Source organism: Callospermophilus lateralis, chromosome 13 (assembly GCF_048772815.1).
Source record: "Callospermophilus lateralis isolate mCalLat2 chromosome 13, mCalLat2.hap1, whole genome shotgun sequence".
Taxonomy (NCBI): domain Eukaryota; kingdom Metazoa; phylum Chordata; class Mammalia; order Rodentia; family Sciuridae; genus Callospermophilus; species Callospermophilus lateralis.
In genome coordinates, this window is record NC_135317.1 from 15580937 (window position 1) to 15595053 (window position 14117).

General features: G+C 37.4%; 1 protein-coding gene across 2 annotated transcripts in view; it reads left to right on the top strand.

The window, feature by feature from the left end:
• The window catches only part of Mtr (5-methyltetrahydrofolate-homocysteine methyltransferase), a 104595-nt gene that overhangs the window by 14568 nt on the left and 75910 nt on the right, over positions 1-14117 (top strand). For both annotated transcript variants that reach the window (XM_076872843.1, XM_076872845.1), the window contains exons 7-8: positions 4117-4176; positions 5209-5303. In XM_076872843.1, coding sequence (XP_076728958.1) covers positions 4117-4176; positions 5209-5303 — 155 coding nt within the window. The remainder of the gene's footprint in view (positions 1-4116; positions 4177-5208; positions 5304-14117) is intronic.

Genomic DNA, 14117 nt, shown 5'->3' on the forward strand with positions numbered 1-14117 from the left:
AGCAGTGAACCAGCCCATAGTAGAACCATAATTTTAGCTTGAGAATTCCAATCAGTTTTCTTTTTTTTTTTTTTAATTAATTTTTAAAATTTATATGTGACAGCAGAATGCATTACAATTCATATTACACATATAGAGCACAATTTTTCATATTTCTGGTTGTATACAAAGTATATTCACAACAAATGTGTCTTCATACATGTACTTTGGATAATAATGTCCATCACATTCCACCACATTCCCATGCCCCCTCCCTTTTCCTCCCACCTCTACCCTATCTAAAATTCATCTAATCCTCCCACGCTCCCCCTTCCTATCCCACTATGAATCAGCCTCCTTATATTAGATAAAACATTCGGCATTTGTTTTTTTGGGATTGGCTAACTTTTTAGCATTATCTTCTCTAACTCCATCCATTTATCTGCAAATGCCATGATTTTATTCTCTTTTATTGCTGAGTAATATTCCATTGTGTATATATGCCACATTTTTTTTTAATCCATTCATCTATTGAAGAGCATCTAGGTTGGTTCCACAGTTTAGCTATTGTGAATTGTACTGCTATGAACATTGATGTGGCTATGTCCCTGTAGTATGCTGTTTAAGTCCTTTGGGTGTAGACCAAGGAAAGGGATAGCTGGGTCAAATGGTGGTTCCATTCCCAATTTTCCAAGGAATCTCCATACTGCTTTCCATATTGGCTGTACCAGTTTGCAGTTCCACCAGCAGTATGTGAGTGTATCTTTTTCCCCACATCCTCACCAACACTTATTGTTGTTTGTATTCTTAATAGCTGCCATTCTGACTGGAGTGAGATGAGATCTTAGAGTGGTTTTGATTTGCATTTCTGTAATTGCTGGCAGTGATGAACATTTTTTACGTATTTGTTGATGGATTGTATATCATCTTCTGAGAAGTTTCTGTTCAGGTCCTTAGCCCATTTATTGATTGGATTATTTATTTTTTGGTGCTTAGCTTTTTGAATTCTTTATATACCCTAGAGATTAGTGCTCTATCTGATGTGTAAGGGGTAAGATTTGCTCTCAAGATGTAGGTTCTCTATTCACCTCACAGATTTTCTTTTGCTGAGAAGAAATTTTTTAGTTTGAATCCATCCCATTTATTGATTTTTTTTTTTAAAGAGAGAGAGAGAGAAGTTTTTAATGTTTATTTTTCAGTTTTCGGTGGACACAACATCTTTATTTTATTTTTATGTGGTGCTGAGGATTGAACCCAGTGCCCCGCGCATGCCAGGCGCGCGCATTACCGCTTGAGCCATATCCCCAGCCCCCCCATTTATTGATTCTTGATTTTAATTCTTGCACCAAAGGAGTCTTATTAAAGAAGTTGGGGCCTAATTCCACATGATGGAGATTAGGGCCTACTTTTTCTTCTGTTAGACGCAGGTTCTCTGGTTTTATTCCTATGTCCTTGATCCATTTTGAGTTGAGCTTGGTGCATGGGGAGAGAGGGGTTCAAATTCATTTTGTTGCATATGGATTTCCAGTTTTCCCAGCACCATTTGTTGAAGAGTCTGTCTTTTCTCCAATGCATATTTTTGCCACCTTTGTCTAAATAAGATAATTATAATCTTGTGGGTTAGTCTCTGAGTCCTCTATTGTATACCATTGGTCTACCAGTCTGTTTTGGTGCCAATACCATGCTGTTTTTGTTACTGTTGCTCTGTAGTATAGTTTAGAGATCTGGTATAGTGATGCCACCTGCTTCACTCTCTTCCTGTTAAGGATAGCTTTAGCTATTCTGGGTCTTTTATTTTTCCAGATGGATTTCACACTTTTTCTATTTCTATGAGGAATGTCATTGGGATTTTGATCGGAATTGCATTAAATCTGTGCAGTGCTTTTGGTAATATGGTCATTTTGATAATATTAATTCTGCCTATTCAAGAGCAAGATAACTCTTTTTATGTTCTAAGGTCTTCTTTGATTTTTTTCTTTAGGGTTCTGTAATTTTTATTATATAGCTCTTTCACCTCTTTCATTAAGTTGATACCCAAGTATTTTATTTTATTTTTTGAGGCTATTATAAATGGGGTAGTTTTCTTCATTTCCCTTTTTGAGAATTTGTCACTGATATACAGAAGTGCATTTGATTTATGGGTATTGATTTATAAATGATCATAGATACAGAGGAAATACTCCACAATCTAATTGTTAAGTAGAGATACTTATATGCTTTATTTTTATTTTTATTTTTTTGGTACCCGGGATTAAACCCAGGTATGCTCAACCACTGAGCTGTATCCCCAGCCCTTTCTATTTTTCATTTTTTTTATTTTTTGAGACAGAGTCTCACTAAGTTGCTAAGGCTGGTCTTGAACTTGTCTCAGCCTCCAAAGTTGCTGGGATTACAGATGTATGCCACTGTGTCTGGCAACTTATCACCTTTTTCCCCTACATTTAAAAAAAATTTATTATTTATTTTTTTAAAGAAGTAGTTGAACACAATACCTTTATTGATTTATCTTTATGTGGTGCTGAGGATCGAATCCAGGGCCTTGTACATGCTAGGCAAGCACTCGACTGCTGAGCCACAACCCCAGCCCCTCCCTCACATTATTTTATTGATGTATTATAGTACATATTGATGAGCTTTGTTGTTACTTATTTGTATATTCACACAAGGTAATAATTGGCTAATATCACTCCCTAGCATTACCCCGCCCCACTTCCTACCCTTTGATCCCTTCCTCTACTGATCTTTCTTTGATTTTTAGGAAATTCATCCCTGCCTTTCTTTTCCTTTTTCTTCTGTATCTTCTGTGTGAGAAAATACATTCTACTGTTAACCTTCTAAGTTTGACATATTTTGCTTAACATGATGGTCTCTAGTTCCATCCATTTTCCTGCAAATGACATGATTTTATTCTTTATGGCTGAGTAAAACTCCATTGTGTATATATACCACATTTTCTTTATCCATTCATCCATTGATGGATACCTTGGCAGCTTCCATAATTTGCTTATTGTGAATTGTGTTGCTATAAGCATGGGTATGCTTGTATCACTTTAGTAAGATGACTTTAAATTTTCAGGATAAATATCAAGAAGTGGTATAGTTGGGTCATATGGTGTTTCCATGCCTAGTCTATTGAGGAGCCTCTGTACTGATTTTCATAGTGTTGTACTAATTTACAGTCCCACCAACAGTATAAAAGTGCTCCTTTTTCTTCGCATTCTCTCCAGCATTTATTAATATTTGTATTCTCTATGACTGCCATTCTGACTAGTGTGAGATGAAATCTCAGTGTCATTTTGATTTGTGGCATACTTTTGATTATAGAGGTTTTTCTTATGATGCCTCTGGAATTTATTTTTGGGGTAAGAAATAGGGTTGAGATCTATTTTATTTTAAATTAAGGTTACTTGTTTTCGTAACACTGTTTATTAAGCATCTTATTGTTTCCCAGTGATAGGAATGATGTGGAATGTCACTCTTACCCAAAATTCTCAAGTTAGTTTGGATTTAGTCTTTTTCAGAAATCTGTCTGCTGATGTGACAGTACCACGCTGTTTATCATAGCATCAGAATATGTCTGAGTGGGCTTAGTTTCTTTTCATTAACTCCACCTTTTTTACAGAACTTTCTCATGTTTGTTTTCCATAAGATTTTTTAAATTGATTTTTCTAATTGTAAAGAGGAAACTTAAATATTGTTGATTTAATAACTTTCTATGAAAAAAAAAAACACCTACCATCATAGGGAAGGTGCGCATTAACTACAGATTACATTCTAATTTCAGAAATTGTGAAAATGTGTACATCTTTAATTCAGGAATTATAGAAAGAAAGGACAGATCCATTGTTGGCAACTTAAAATATTGACTGGTGAACACAGGGTATTACTGGATTCATAGCTTTACAACCCAGTCCAAGCTCACCACAAAAAACAATGTTTTTTTCACTGAAGCACACTGGTCAGAAAGGGGCCCTTTGGGTATTATAAGGAAGGCATTTTTCGTTTCCCCAGAGAGTTCTGAATGTGTCACATCTGAAGAGGCCTTGGGATAGGGTATCATCTTATCAGGCAGTCATAGTGATCTTGGATACATTATTCTCCTGGCAGTAAAGATGTTTTTTCTTTTCTTCCTGACAGGCAGCCTTGTTTGCACTCCAGAAACTTTTTGAAGAGAATTATGCTCCCCGGCCTATCTTTGTAAGTTCCAAAATATTTTGCATGACATATTCTTGTCTTTTACTAATAATTGTCATTTTGAATATAACCCCTAGCCGCCCTTCCCTCCCCTCCCCAAAATAGAATGATTGATGTTATCTTTTGGAAACCATTTAGTTTAACTTCCTCTGTTCACCTCCTTCCTACACTACCAACTCATTGCAGGTGGGGGGCTCACAAGAAGCCCCCTTAAAGCCAAAGGCTTAAAGACCCAGTCTCATTAGGGCCAAGGAAGGATGGGCTTGCATGCTGAATGCCAAGTACCCAGCATTGACCATGTTAGACCCCAAGGCATTAACTCAAGGCAGGCCTCTGAGAGACCTGCTCGGTGAGCATATGACAGAATCAAAACAGGGGTGTTAGATAAATCAAGTATTTAATAGCAGAAGGCTGGGATAACCTGGTATCTCTGGGGAAACTCCTCCAATGGGACTGACATGGATGTGTGATATATTTTTTTTCTTTTTTTCCTAATATTGGGGATTAAACTGAGAGCCCCACAAGTGCTAAGCAAATACTTTGCCACTGAACTGTACTCCCAGCCCTGCTTTTTTTTTTTTTCAGGCCTAGGACTGAACTCAGGGCGTTGTGCATGCTAGGCAAGCACTCTGCTGCTGAGCTAAATCCCAACCCCACTCCCCACCCTTTTTAAAAAATTTTTTAGACAGGGTCTCACTGACTTGCCCAGACTGGTCTTAAACTTTTAATCCTGCCTCAACCTCCCAAGCAACTGGAATTAACAGCATGTGCCATCACACCCAGGTGGATATGTGATTACTTCTGCTGTTGGGGCATTGACTTTCCCTTTTCTGTTTCTGTGGCTTTCTGCCTCCTCCCCTGGTCACTTGGCATATATCTGTTCTGATCCTTTTGGAAAGTGCTGAATTTGAGTTTCACATTTCTCTTCCTTGTGAAAGAATAAGGAATACCCATCTATTCATTTTATTTTGTTTTGGGGATTATATTGTTTAACCTGAATCTATATTGTTGACTTTGTTTCCTTTGTTAATTCAGATTTCAGGGACAATTGTTGATAAAAGTGGGCGGACTCTTTCTGGACAGACCGGAGAGGCATTTGTCATCAGTGTGTCTCATACAGACCCACTCTGGTGAGTGACTCCCTTCCTTGACTCCTTTCTTCTTTGGCAGATCTTTTCTAATGTTTACATATATGACCTGGGTGGTGGGAATTACTTCCCCATAATTCCCTTGTACTACTTCTGTGATGCGTTGACTCTCCTTAGATACTTTCAGACTTTTTCTCAAGGGCTTCAGAACTGCCAAAATGGGTCACTTGAGGGACTGGGAAAGCTGTCCTACCTCTAGGCAGCCAAATGCCTTTTCTTTTTCTTTTTCTTTTTTTTTTAAAGAGAGAGGGGGAGAGAGAGAGAATTTTTAATATTTATTTTTTAGTTTTTGGCAGACACAACATCTTTGTTTGTATGTGGTACTGAGGATCGAACCCGGGCCGCACGCATGCCAGGCGAGCGTGCTACCGCTTGAGCCACATCCCCAGCCCCCAAATGCCTTTTCATCTGTAGGTGCCCCCTTGTAGTTAAGACTGTGCTTGGCTAGGTACACTTTTATCAGTCAGTTACATTTTTGGGGCAGTGCTTTGCAAATTTAAGGGTAATATCTCCTCCCTATTTATGGGGCAGTCAGAAGAATCCTAACTTGGAGTAAGGTGGGAAGCTCAGATTTTTATCTTTTATCAATCTTATAGACTGAAGGGGTATTTAGAAGGCAGCCTTCAATATGAAAAAGTCCATATGTAAGGAACTATTACTCACTGACTCATGGTTATCACAAACTACCTATTAACAAAGAACAAACGGACAGAACCCTGTATTACCAATACAGCACTTATTGAAATCCTTCTTTGTGCCTTGAATATTGGCATTTGTGAAATAATCCACACTTGGAGAAGTAAATTTTGTAAGCTGAAAGATAAAATACAAAGCACTGTACAAAAATGTGAAGAAAATCTTGCTACACATAGAGAGATGGCTCTGTAGAGAAGGTGTTATTTGAGCTATGTTGGAAAATGTGAATTAGAGTTTGCTAAGCACAGAGGGGCAAGATAGATACATCAGAATGAGTTCATGTCAGTTTTGTAGATGTATAGTTTACAAAATGATTCTATATATGATGTTTCATTTGAATTTCAACATAACTCTGAAAACTTGAGTTTCTGAGTTGATGGAATTATTTCCATCATTCAACAGATGAAGAACTAACTGTTGAATAGGCAAATTTGGGCTGGATGCAGTGGTATCCGCCTGTAATCCCAGCTACTTGGAAGGCCAGGGTAAGAAGATCACAAGTTCAAGCCCAGCCTGGGAAATTTAGCAAGATCCTATCTCAAAATAAAATATAAAAAGGGCTAGGGATTTAGAGCATTTGTCTAGCATGCATAAGGACTTGGGTTCAATTCCTGGTACCAAAAAAAAAAAAAAAAACAAAAAAAGTTAGGTTTGGATTTAAGTTTGGGAAAAAGTCAAACATACATTCTAATGATAACAGTACTTAAATATATATGTATACACACACACACACACACACACACACACACACACACATTTTGCTTTTTACATGGTGTTGAATCCAGGTGATAGAATTGTAAGATGACAGAAAAAGTTTAATTACCAAATGGGACTGGTAAAACAGCTAGATTAAATAGATCTGTTCAAGGGTTGATAGTCACGCATGGAACTTAGCAAATTTTTTTTTTTTTTGGACTGGGATTGAACTCAGGGATGCTCTACCATTAAGCTTAACCCCCAGTCCTTTTTGTTTTTTTAATTTTTTGAGACATGGTCTCACTAAGTTGCTGATGCTGTCCTCCAACTTGTGATCCTTTTGCTTCAACCTTCTGAGTCACTGAGATTATAGGTGTGTACCTTCATGCCTGGCTGGACCTAGCAATTGAAAATTTGAGCAGAAAAGTACAGAAAGCCCTCATACACTCCCTCCCTGGCTCTTGAAAACCCCCAGTGTTCTGTTATTTATATCTTGCCTTGGTACAGTATGGTATGTTAAGATATGAACCAATATCAAGATATTAACTGAAGGCCATAGTCTATATTAGAGTTCATTCTTGGTGTTTACATGCTATGAATGTTTTTGTTTTTGTTTTCATTTTGCCTTTTTTTTTTCTGGGAATATTCATTTTCCCCCTTTTTTATTGGTGGATTATAATTATACATAACAGTGGGATTTGTTATGTTCATACATACACACAACAAAACAATATAATTGGATCAGTTTCACTCCCCAGGATCTCCCTTTTCTCTTCCCTCCCTCCCCCTTATCCCCTTCTATTCTACTGATCTTCCTTCTATTTTTTTTTTGATTTGTTGTAATTAATTATATATAACAGTAGAATGCATTTTGACACATTGTACCCAAATGGAGCGCAACTTCTCATTCCTCTGGCTGTACATGGTGCAGAGTTACTCCAGTAGTGTAATCATACATGTTTATAGGGTAATAATGTCTGTCTCATTGTATGTTTTTCCTATCCCTGTAGGATGGAAAAAAGCCCCACCCCTCTCCACCCTCCCCTCTGCACAATTTAAAGTTCCTTCATTCTTCCCTACTATAGATAAGTATCCTCTTATCAGACAAAACATTTGGCCTTTGGTTTTTTTGGGGATTGGCTTATTTCATTTAGCATGATGTTCTCTAGTTCCATTCATGTACCTGGAAATGCCATAATTTTATTCTTTAAGGCTGAGTAATATTCCTATATGTATCACATTTTCTTTATCCATTCATATGTTGAAGGGCATCTAAGTTGTTTCCATAGTTTAGCTATTGTGAATTAGGCTGCTATAAACATTGATGTGGCTGTGTCATTGTAGTATGCTGATTTTTAAGTCTTTGGGTATAAACCGAGGAGTGGGACAACTAGGTCAAAGGGTGGTTCCATTCCAAGTTTTCTGAGGAATCTCCACACTGCTTTCTACAATGTTTGCACCAATTTGCAGTCTCACCAGCAATGTATGAGTGTACCTTTTTACTCACATCCTCGCCATCACTTATTATTGCTTGTATTCTTGATAATTGTCATTCCAACTGGAGTGAGATGAGACCTTAGAGTAGTTTTGATTTGCATTTCTCTAATTGCTAGAGATGATGAACATTCTTCCATATATTTGTTAACCTATCATATTTCTTCTTCTGTGAAGCGTCTGTTCAGTTAGTTCTTTTGCCCATTTATTGATTTGGTTATTTGGGGTGTTTTTTGGTGTTAAATTTTTTGAGTTCTGGGTCCCTTATATTTCCAGGAGATTAGTGCTCTATCTGAGGTGCGTGTGGTAAAGATTTTTTTCTCATTCTTTAGACTCTGTTTTCACATTATTGATTGTTTCCTTTGCTGAGAAGAAACTTTTTAGCTGGAATCAGTCCCATTTATTGATTCTTAATTTTACTTTTTGCACTGTTTGAGTCCTGTTAAGGAAGTCAGGTGTGAAGCCAGCATGATGAAGACTTTGTCCTACTTTTTTTTCTGTTAGGCATAAGGTCTCTGTTCTAGTGTTTTTTTATTCATTTTAAGTTGATTTTTGTGCAGAGTGAGAGATAGAGGATTAATTTCATTTGCTACATGTAGATTTCTGTTTTCCCAGCATCATTTGTTGAATAGACTATCTTTTCTCCAATGTATGCTTTTGGTGCCTTTGTCTAGTATGAAATAATTGTATTTACAGGGTTTGTCTCTGGGCATTCTATTTTGTACCATTGGTCTACATGTCTATTTTGTTGCCAATACCATGCTGTTTTTGTTACTGTGGCTCTGTAGTATAGTTTAAGGTCTGGTATTGTGATGCCTCCTGCTTCACTGTTCTTACTGAGGATTGCTTTGGCCATTCTGGGCCTCTTATTATTCCAAATGAATTTCATGATTGCTTTTTCTAGTTCTATGAAGAATATCATTGGGATTTTTGCAGCAAAGAGGTGTTTATTGCGAGCTAGCTCGGTCCTCCGTGCGCACACACAGCAACTGGTGACGCTGAGAGGCCCCGAGCCCAGGGTTTGCACATTTTTATACATTCTTTGGAGAGGGCAGGGACTTCACATACATCATAGCCTCTTTTAGCAAATCATCACACATCGCGGGAAAATCAAATAACACCTCTAAAACATGATTAGCACATTCACTGGCGGGAACAAGTTGGGTAGGGGTGACTGGTCAGTGCAAAAGGGGTATTCATTTGAACTGATTGGTTTAAGCCAAGAGGGGTGTACGTGCTGAACTACATGGTTTCCCAACTCGTTATCAACCACCATAAACTACTGGGAGGGTTATGTGGCATCCCAGGTATTTCCCTGTCTCATGATGATTGGTGGCTGCTAGGGGGCTGCTATGGATCCCCACCTAGCCTGACTGAGTCAGGGACACCTGGCGCAGCAGATCTCTCCTGTTATTTATAGATAAACAACTTAGCCGGGTGGGAATGTGCCTAGGAGTGCTCTGTGGGTCTTTCCAAGGACAAAGGTCATGTCCTTCCTTGGACAGGCTTTCTCTGAGATAGAGGCTGGTTTTTCATTCCCCCCTTTGTCTGGAAACTTGGGAACCAATCATGGTTTCCTCAGTTGGGGGCCTATTTGGGCTGGCTCTACATCTTGGTAAACAGTAATCCTTTGGGGACAGTCTTCAACTTCCCATACTCACTCAAAATGGGCCTCCTAGATCCAACCTGACTTGATTTACCTATCTACACTGCTTATCCATTTCTGGCTTTATTTCCCCCTAATTTTTAGAAACTTTATTGCTGTAAGGAGAAGGGGCGATGGCTCGTTCTGGCTGCTTCAGAGCTGAAAAGGGGTGTCGAACATGGGAGGCTCGATGACATGGGGGATGATGGACGACGTGGGGGACATGAGTTCCCTTTTAGAAGTCAGTTCCATTTGAGGTCTGGTTGGGGAAAAACAGGTTGTCATCTGGGGATGGGTGCTTCTATGAGAGAAACAAAAACCATAAGTACTGAATAAGTGTTGTAGCAGCTGAACATGTCACTATATAGAAGTTCCCTCACCCGGCCTTAACATCCCCAGTTACCAGGACTGTAAACATAACATTTAACTTTTAGGGTTACAGATGTCCTTCCCCTTAAGATACAGTTTAATAATTTAATGTCATCTGATCTTGCAAAATCCTTTTACTAGTATGACTTCTGTGTCTAATAGAGAAACCTTTAATTCTGTTACTTAGGGCTGGATAATCATACTAGCAAACACCATGCCTACCTATGTAGGTTATGAATATCTGTAGGCCTTAAACTAAAAACTACTCTGGCAGTTCGTTTTGATAGTTATCAGACATTCCTGTCTAAGAATCTCTTTTGTAGCCTACAGTTTACTTATTCTTGGAAGTTACATTTAACTATTATTATTATTTAAAATGCCCAGGAATAGCTGTGCTTTGATTTTAACTGTCTTTGCTAGGTGTTTAAGATGAAGCAGTCAAAGTGACTTTTGTTTCTATCTATTGTTAACAGTCAGCTGAGTTTCCCTGGGAGTCCTGGGGGAACTTTACAGCAGCTTCTCAGTTCCGCTAGTGCCATTTGCGCTAGGATGGGTCCAGGCCTTGCTTGACCATGTGGCTTCCCTTGGAAGCATCAGGGATGTCTCCCCTCTCTGATGACCCTCCTCTTCACAGCAAATGCACTGATTGGCTTTCTGTTCTCCAGTGGTCTCATTAATCTCCCTGATCCGGAGGTTATGTGGCCCAGAGTTGCAAAGCTCTTTAGAGATGTTCCCTGTTCCCTGGATTCAGACTGACGTAGAGGGCAAGAGCCAAACATTGGTTTTCTTGGCCCTTTTAATTTAACTTTAATTTTAAAACTTAATCTTAAACATCCAGCAAATAAATTTCAACAGCCTTATAGTAAGAGAACTGGGCTTTAATGTCTGTCTCTCTATCCTGTAGGTGATAACTCATTATCTTAAATCAACCCAGGTTGTGAGTTCTCAAAGCGGTACCTCTGTAAAACATTAACAGGCAATCTTTAGACCTTTTAAAAGAAAACTACAAAATAAAATTTAACAAGAGTAAAAACATATTTAGTTCATGTAATAGCTACCTTGAATTTTGGCAGAGTTATACATTATATCCCCTGTTTGAGATCCTAGTAATCTTGACAAAAACCAACTTTTGGACACAACCTTAAATGTACTGAAATTTGGCCTACTTCTTTCGTAGTTGTGAGATGGGACACAGAGCCTTATCTCAGGTAAGGTGGGGTTCTTCATAAATCTTAAGTACTGTAGTTCTGAAGATGATCCTTGCTTTTTAGACATCATTTTACAAAGCCTACATAAATTGTTGCTCAAGTTCACATGAATATTAGCTAACACAATATAATATCACATCTAAAACATGAATTAAAGAAAGGCTTAAAGCTTTTAACCTTTTGTAGCAAAGTACTTTTGTGTTTTGCAGTAAAACCTTTACACATTAACTTAAAAATACATTTAAATTGTATCTCAGTGTAAAAACTAACATAGAACTTTACACATCTTATTGATAACAAGTCCAGTTATAGAACACAAATGATATAAATAAATCTCCAACATGTTTTTTTAAGCCTAAAATTACATACAATTTTAGAACACCAGCTTGATATAATGCTCTTTTGAAGCTTCTACCTTACAGACTTGTATACCTGGAAGATATGAACACATTAACAGCACCATAATTACATTGATGTTTTTATATTAACCAAGTTTAGCTTTTAAAGAAATAACAGTACAATATTGAAAAATAACAATTGTTGTTTAACTGTAGTTGTATAATTTTTAATTTCTTTAAGATTACTTGTTCAAAAAACTTACACATATAACCAATTTACACAGACCTTTTTTATCACTTACTTAAACCCTCTTATTAACTTAATCACATAGGCTCTCTTATCCAGAAACACATTTTTCCCCTATTAAATCCATATCTAGAACCTTTTATTTCTCTTTTCCATCTGTTAACCTCCTTTTCTGTTCACATTTTGAAACAATATTTGTAAATTTCTGAATTTAGGCAGATTATTTTATAGACATCAACATTTTATTAGTTTTATTTTTGAACACCTAGAAAAACTTATAAGCTTAATTTTAAAGACATCTTTACTTTATCTGTTTACCCAATTTAAACTGAACCATTTGAATCACGTGAATCAAAGATATTTGGATCCATTTTTAAAATTTTTCATGAGCGCTCCTCATATATCTGCCAATTGTCATATAATTGCATGATATATGGACATACACATACAGACATACAACACATAATACAAGTGTGCACACATACACAATAGTAAAGGGCCTTGTAGCTTTTCTCAGGTGAAATCTCCATTGCAATGTTTAAAAACTCCACAGTTGATCAAAAATAGAACTGATCAGAAAACATTAACCTAGGTCTGTAGGATCAAAATCATGAGCTCAAAAAAATATAGAATCTAAGAAAAAGCAAAAGTCCTAGAAAAAAAAAAAATGACTGGCCAGTAATTAGTAAATACCACACAGTTTACTCTTTGGTTTAATCTAATTTGAGTTCAGGTAAAAGACACCTTTACTTTTTTTTTTCCTTGGGCCTCAGTTCAGTCTCCTACTGAGCTTGCAGGCTTCTTCTATTTGCATTTCAACTTTAATCCTGCCTGAGGTCTGGAAGGAGCAAGAAAAACTGGAATTTTGAGGAGAAGCCTCATGCCGAAGGCATTTTAACCATAAATCACAATTTTCAGGTTTGGATGTTGAAAATTATGATACAAGTTTAAGATATAATTCACAAAATTTTATACCTTTACATCTTTCTACACTAGAAAAACTTGCTCACACAAAACTGAAAATAGGATCTTTCTTGATAATATAAAAGCCACCATCAGAAGAAATTTCTTCAGGATCATTAAGCTACTTCCTTTGTTCTGAAGTTCCTAAAGTAGTATTAAGTTACATTAAATCACCTGAAAAAAAAATTTCAAAAGAGAACCACACACTACCATGTATACCCAATATTAAGCTTTGAAAATTTCCAAGACTTGCTATTCAATGTCATTTCAATAAGCCAGACCAACGTTCCATTTCAACACTTTTTTTTTTTCCTAAATCCTACACACTGAGGGGAACAGATACCATATCATAATTTACTATCCTTGCCCAAGTTAATGCACTGGTACACCTAGTGAAATCTTCTCAGGCTACCCAGTTCAGAAATTGATGAAAAAGTAAAACTAAATGATTGAGAGTTACTTGCCAACTTGGAGGTAGAGTTCTTTAATTTTCCATCCTAAGTATTTAAGTTTTCTAGAATGAACTATCTGAAATCACAAACTAAACAATTACCCAAACCCAACTTTTAACTGCAAGGTTGTGCAATGCTTCAGAAACCCATTCAGATACCAGATTGTTACAATAAAAAATAATCTTTTAGATACACATTCAGCCAAGATCATCCCCAAGAAACAATCTATAATATCAACACATTACTGCACTCATTGTCCCTTTTTTTAAGTAGACAGAGGTGGAGTAATCCTTACAGTGCAGGTAAGGAAGAGGGAGTTCCCCAAAGCAAAATGGCTTTGGCAGCTGCTGGGAGTCCCTCAGTCCCACCTTTTACTTACAGGATTAGTTCCTCTGGTTTGGTCTGGTCCCAGGCATGCTGGCATATCTCCTAACTTTCCAGTAGTCAGCTCTCAAAAACTTAATCCTCTGCTTGCAGTTGTTTCTAGTGCTAGGCTTCCCCAAGAAGGCAGAGTGGGGACTCCTCTAACGTCCCCTCTGGGGTGCCAAAATTTATGACTGAAAATTCGGTTCCGCTCTTGAAGCCAATTAATGCCAATTTAATAATGAGGACAGGGTTTTGAGAAAAAGAAAAAGCGAGGTATCAAAGTTCTTAGACTCCCAGCAGGCATTTCCCTCTGCAGTGGATG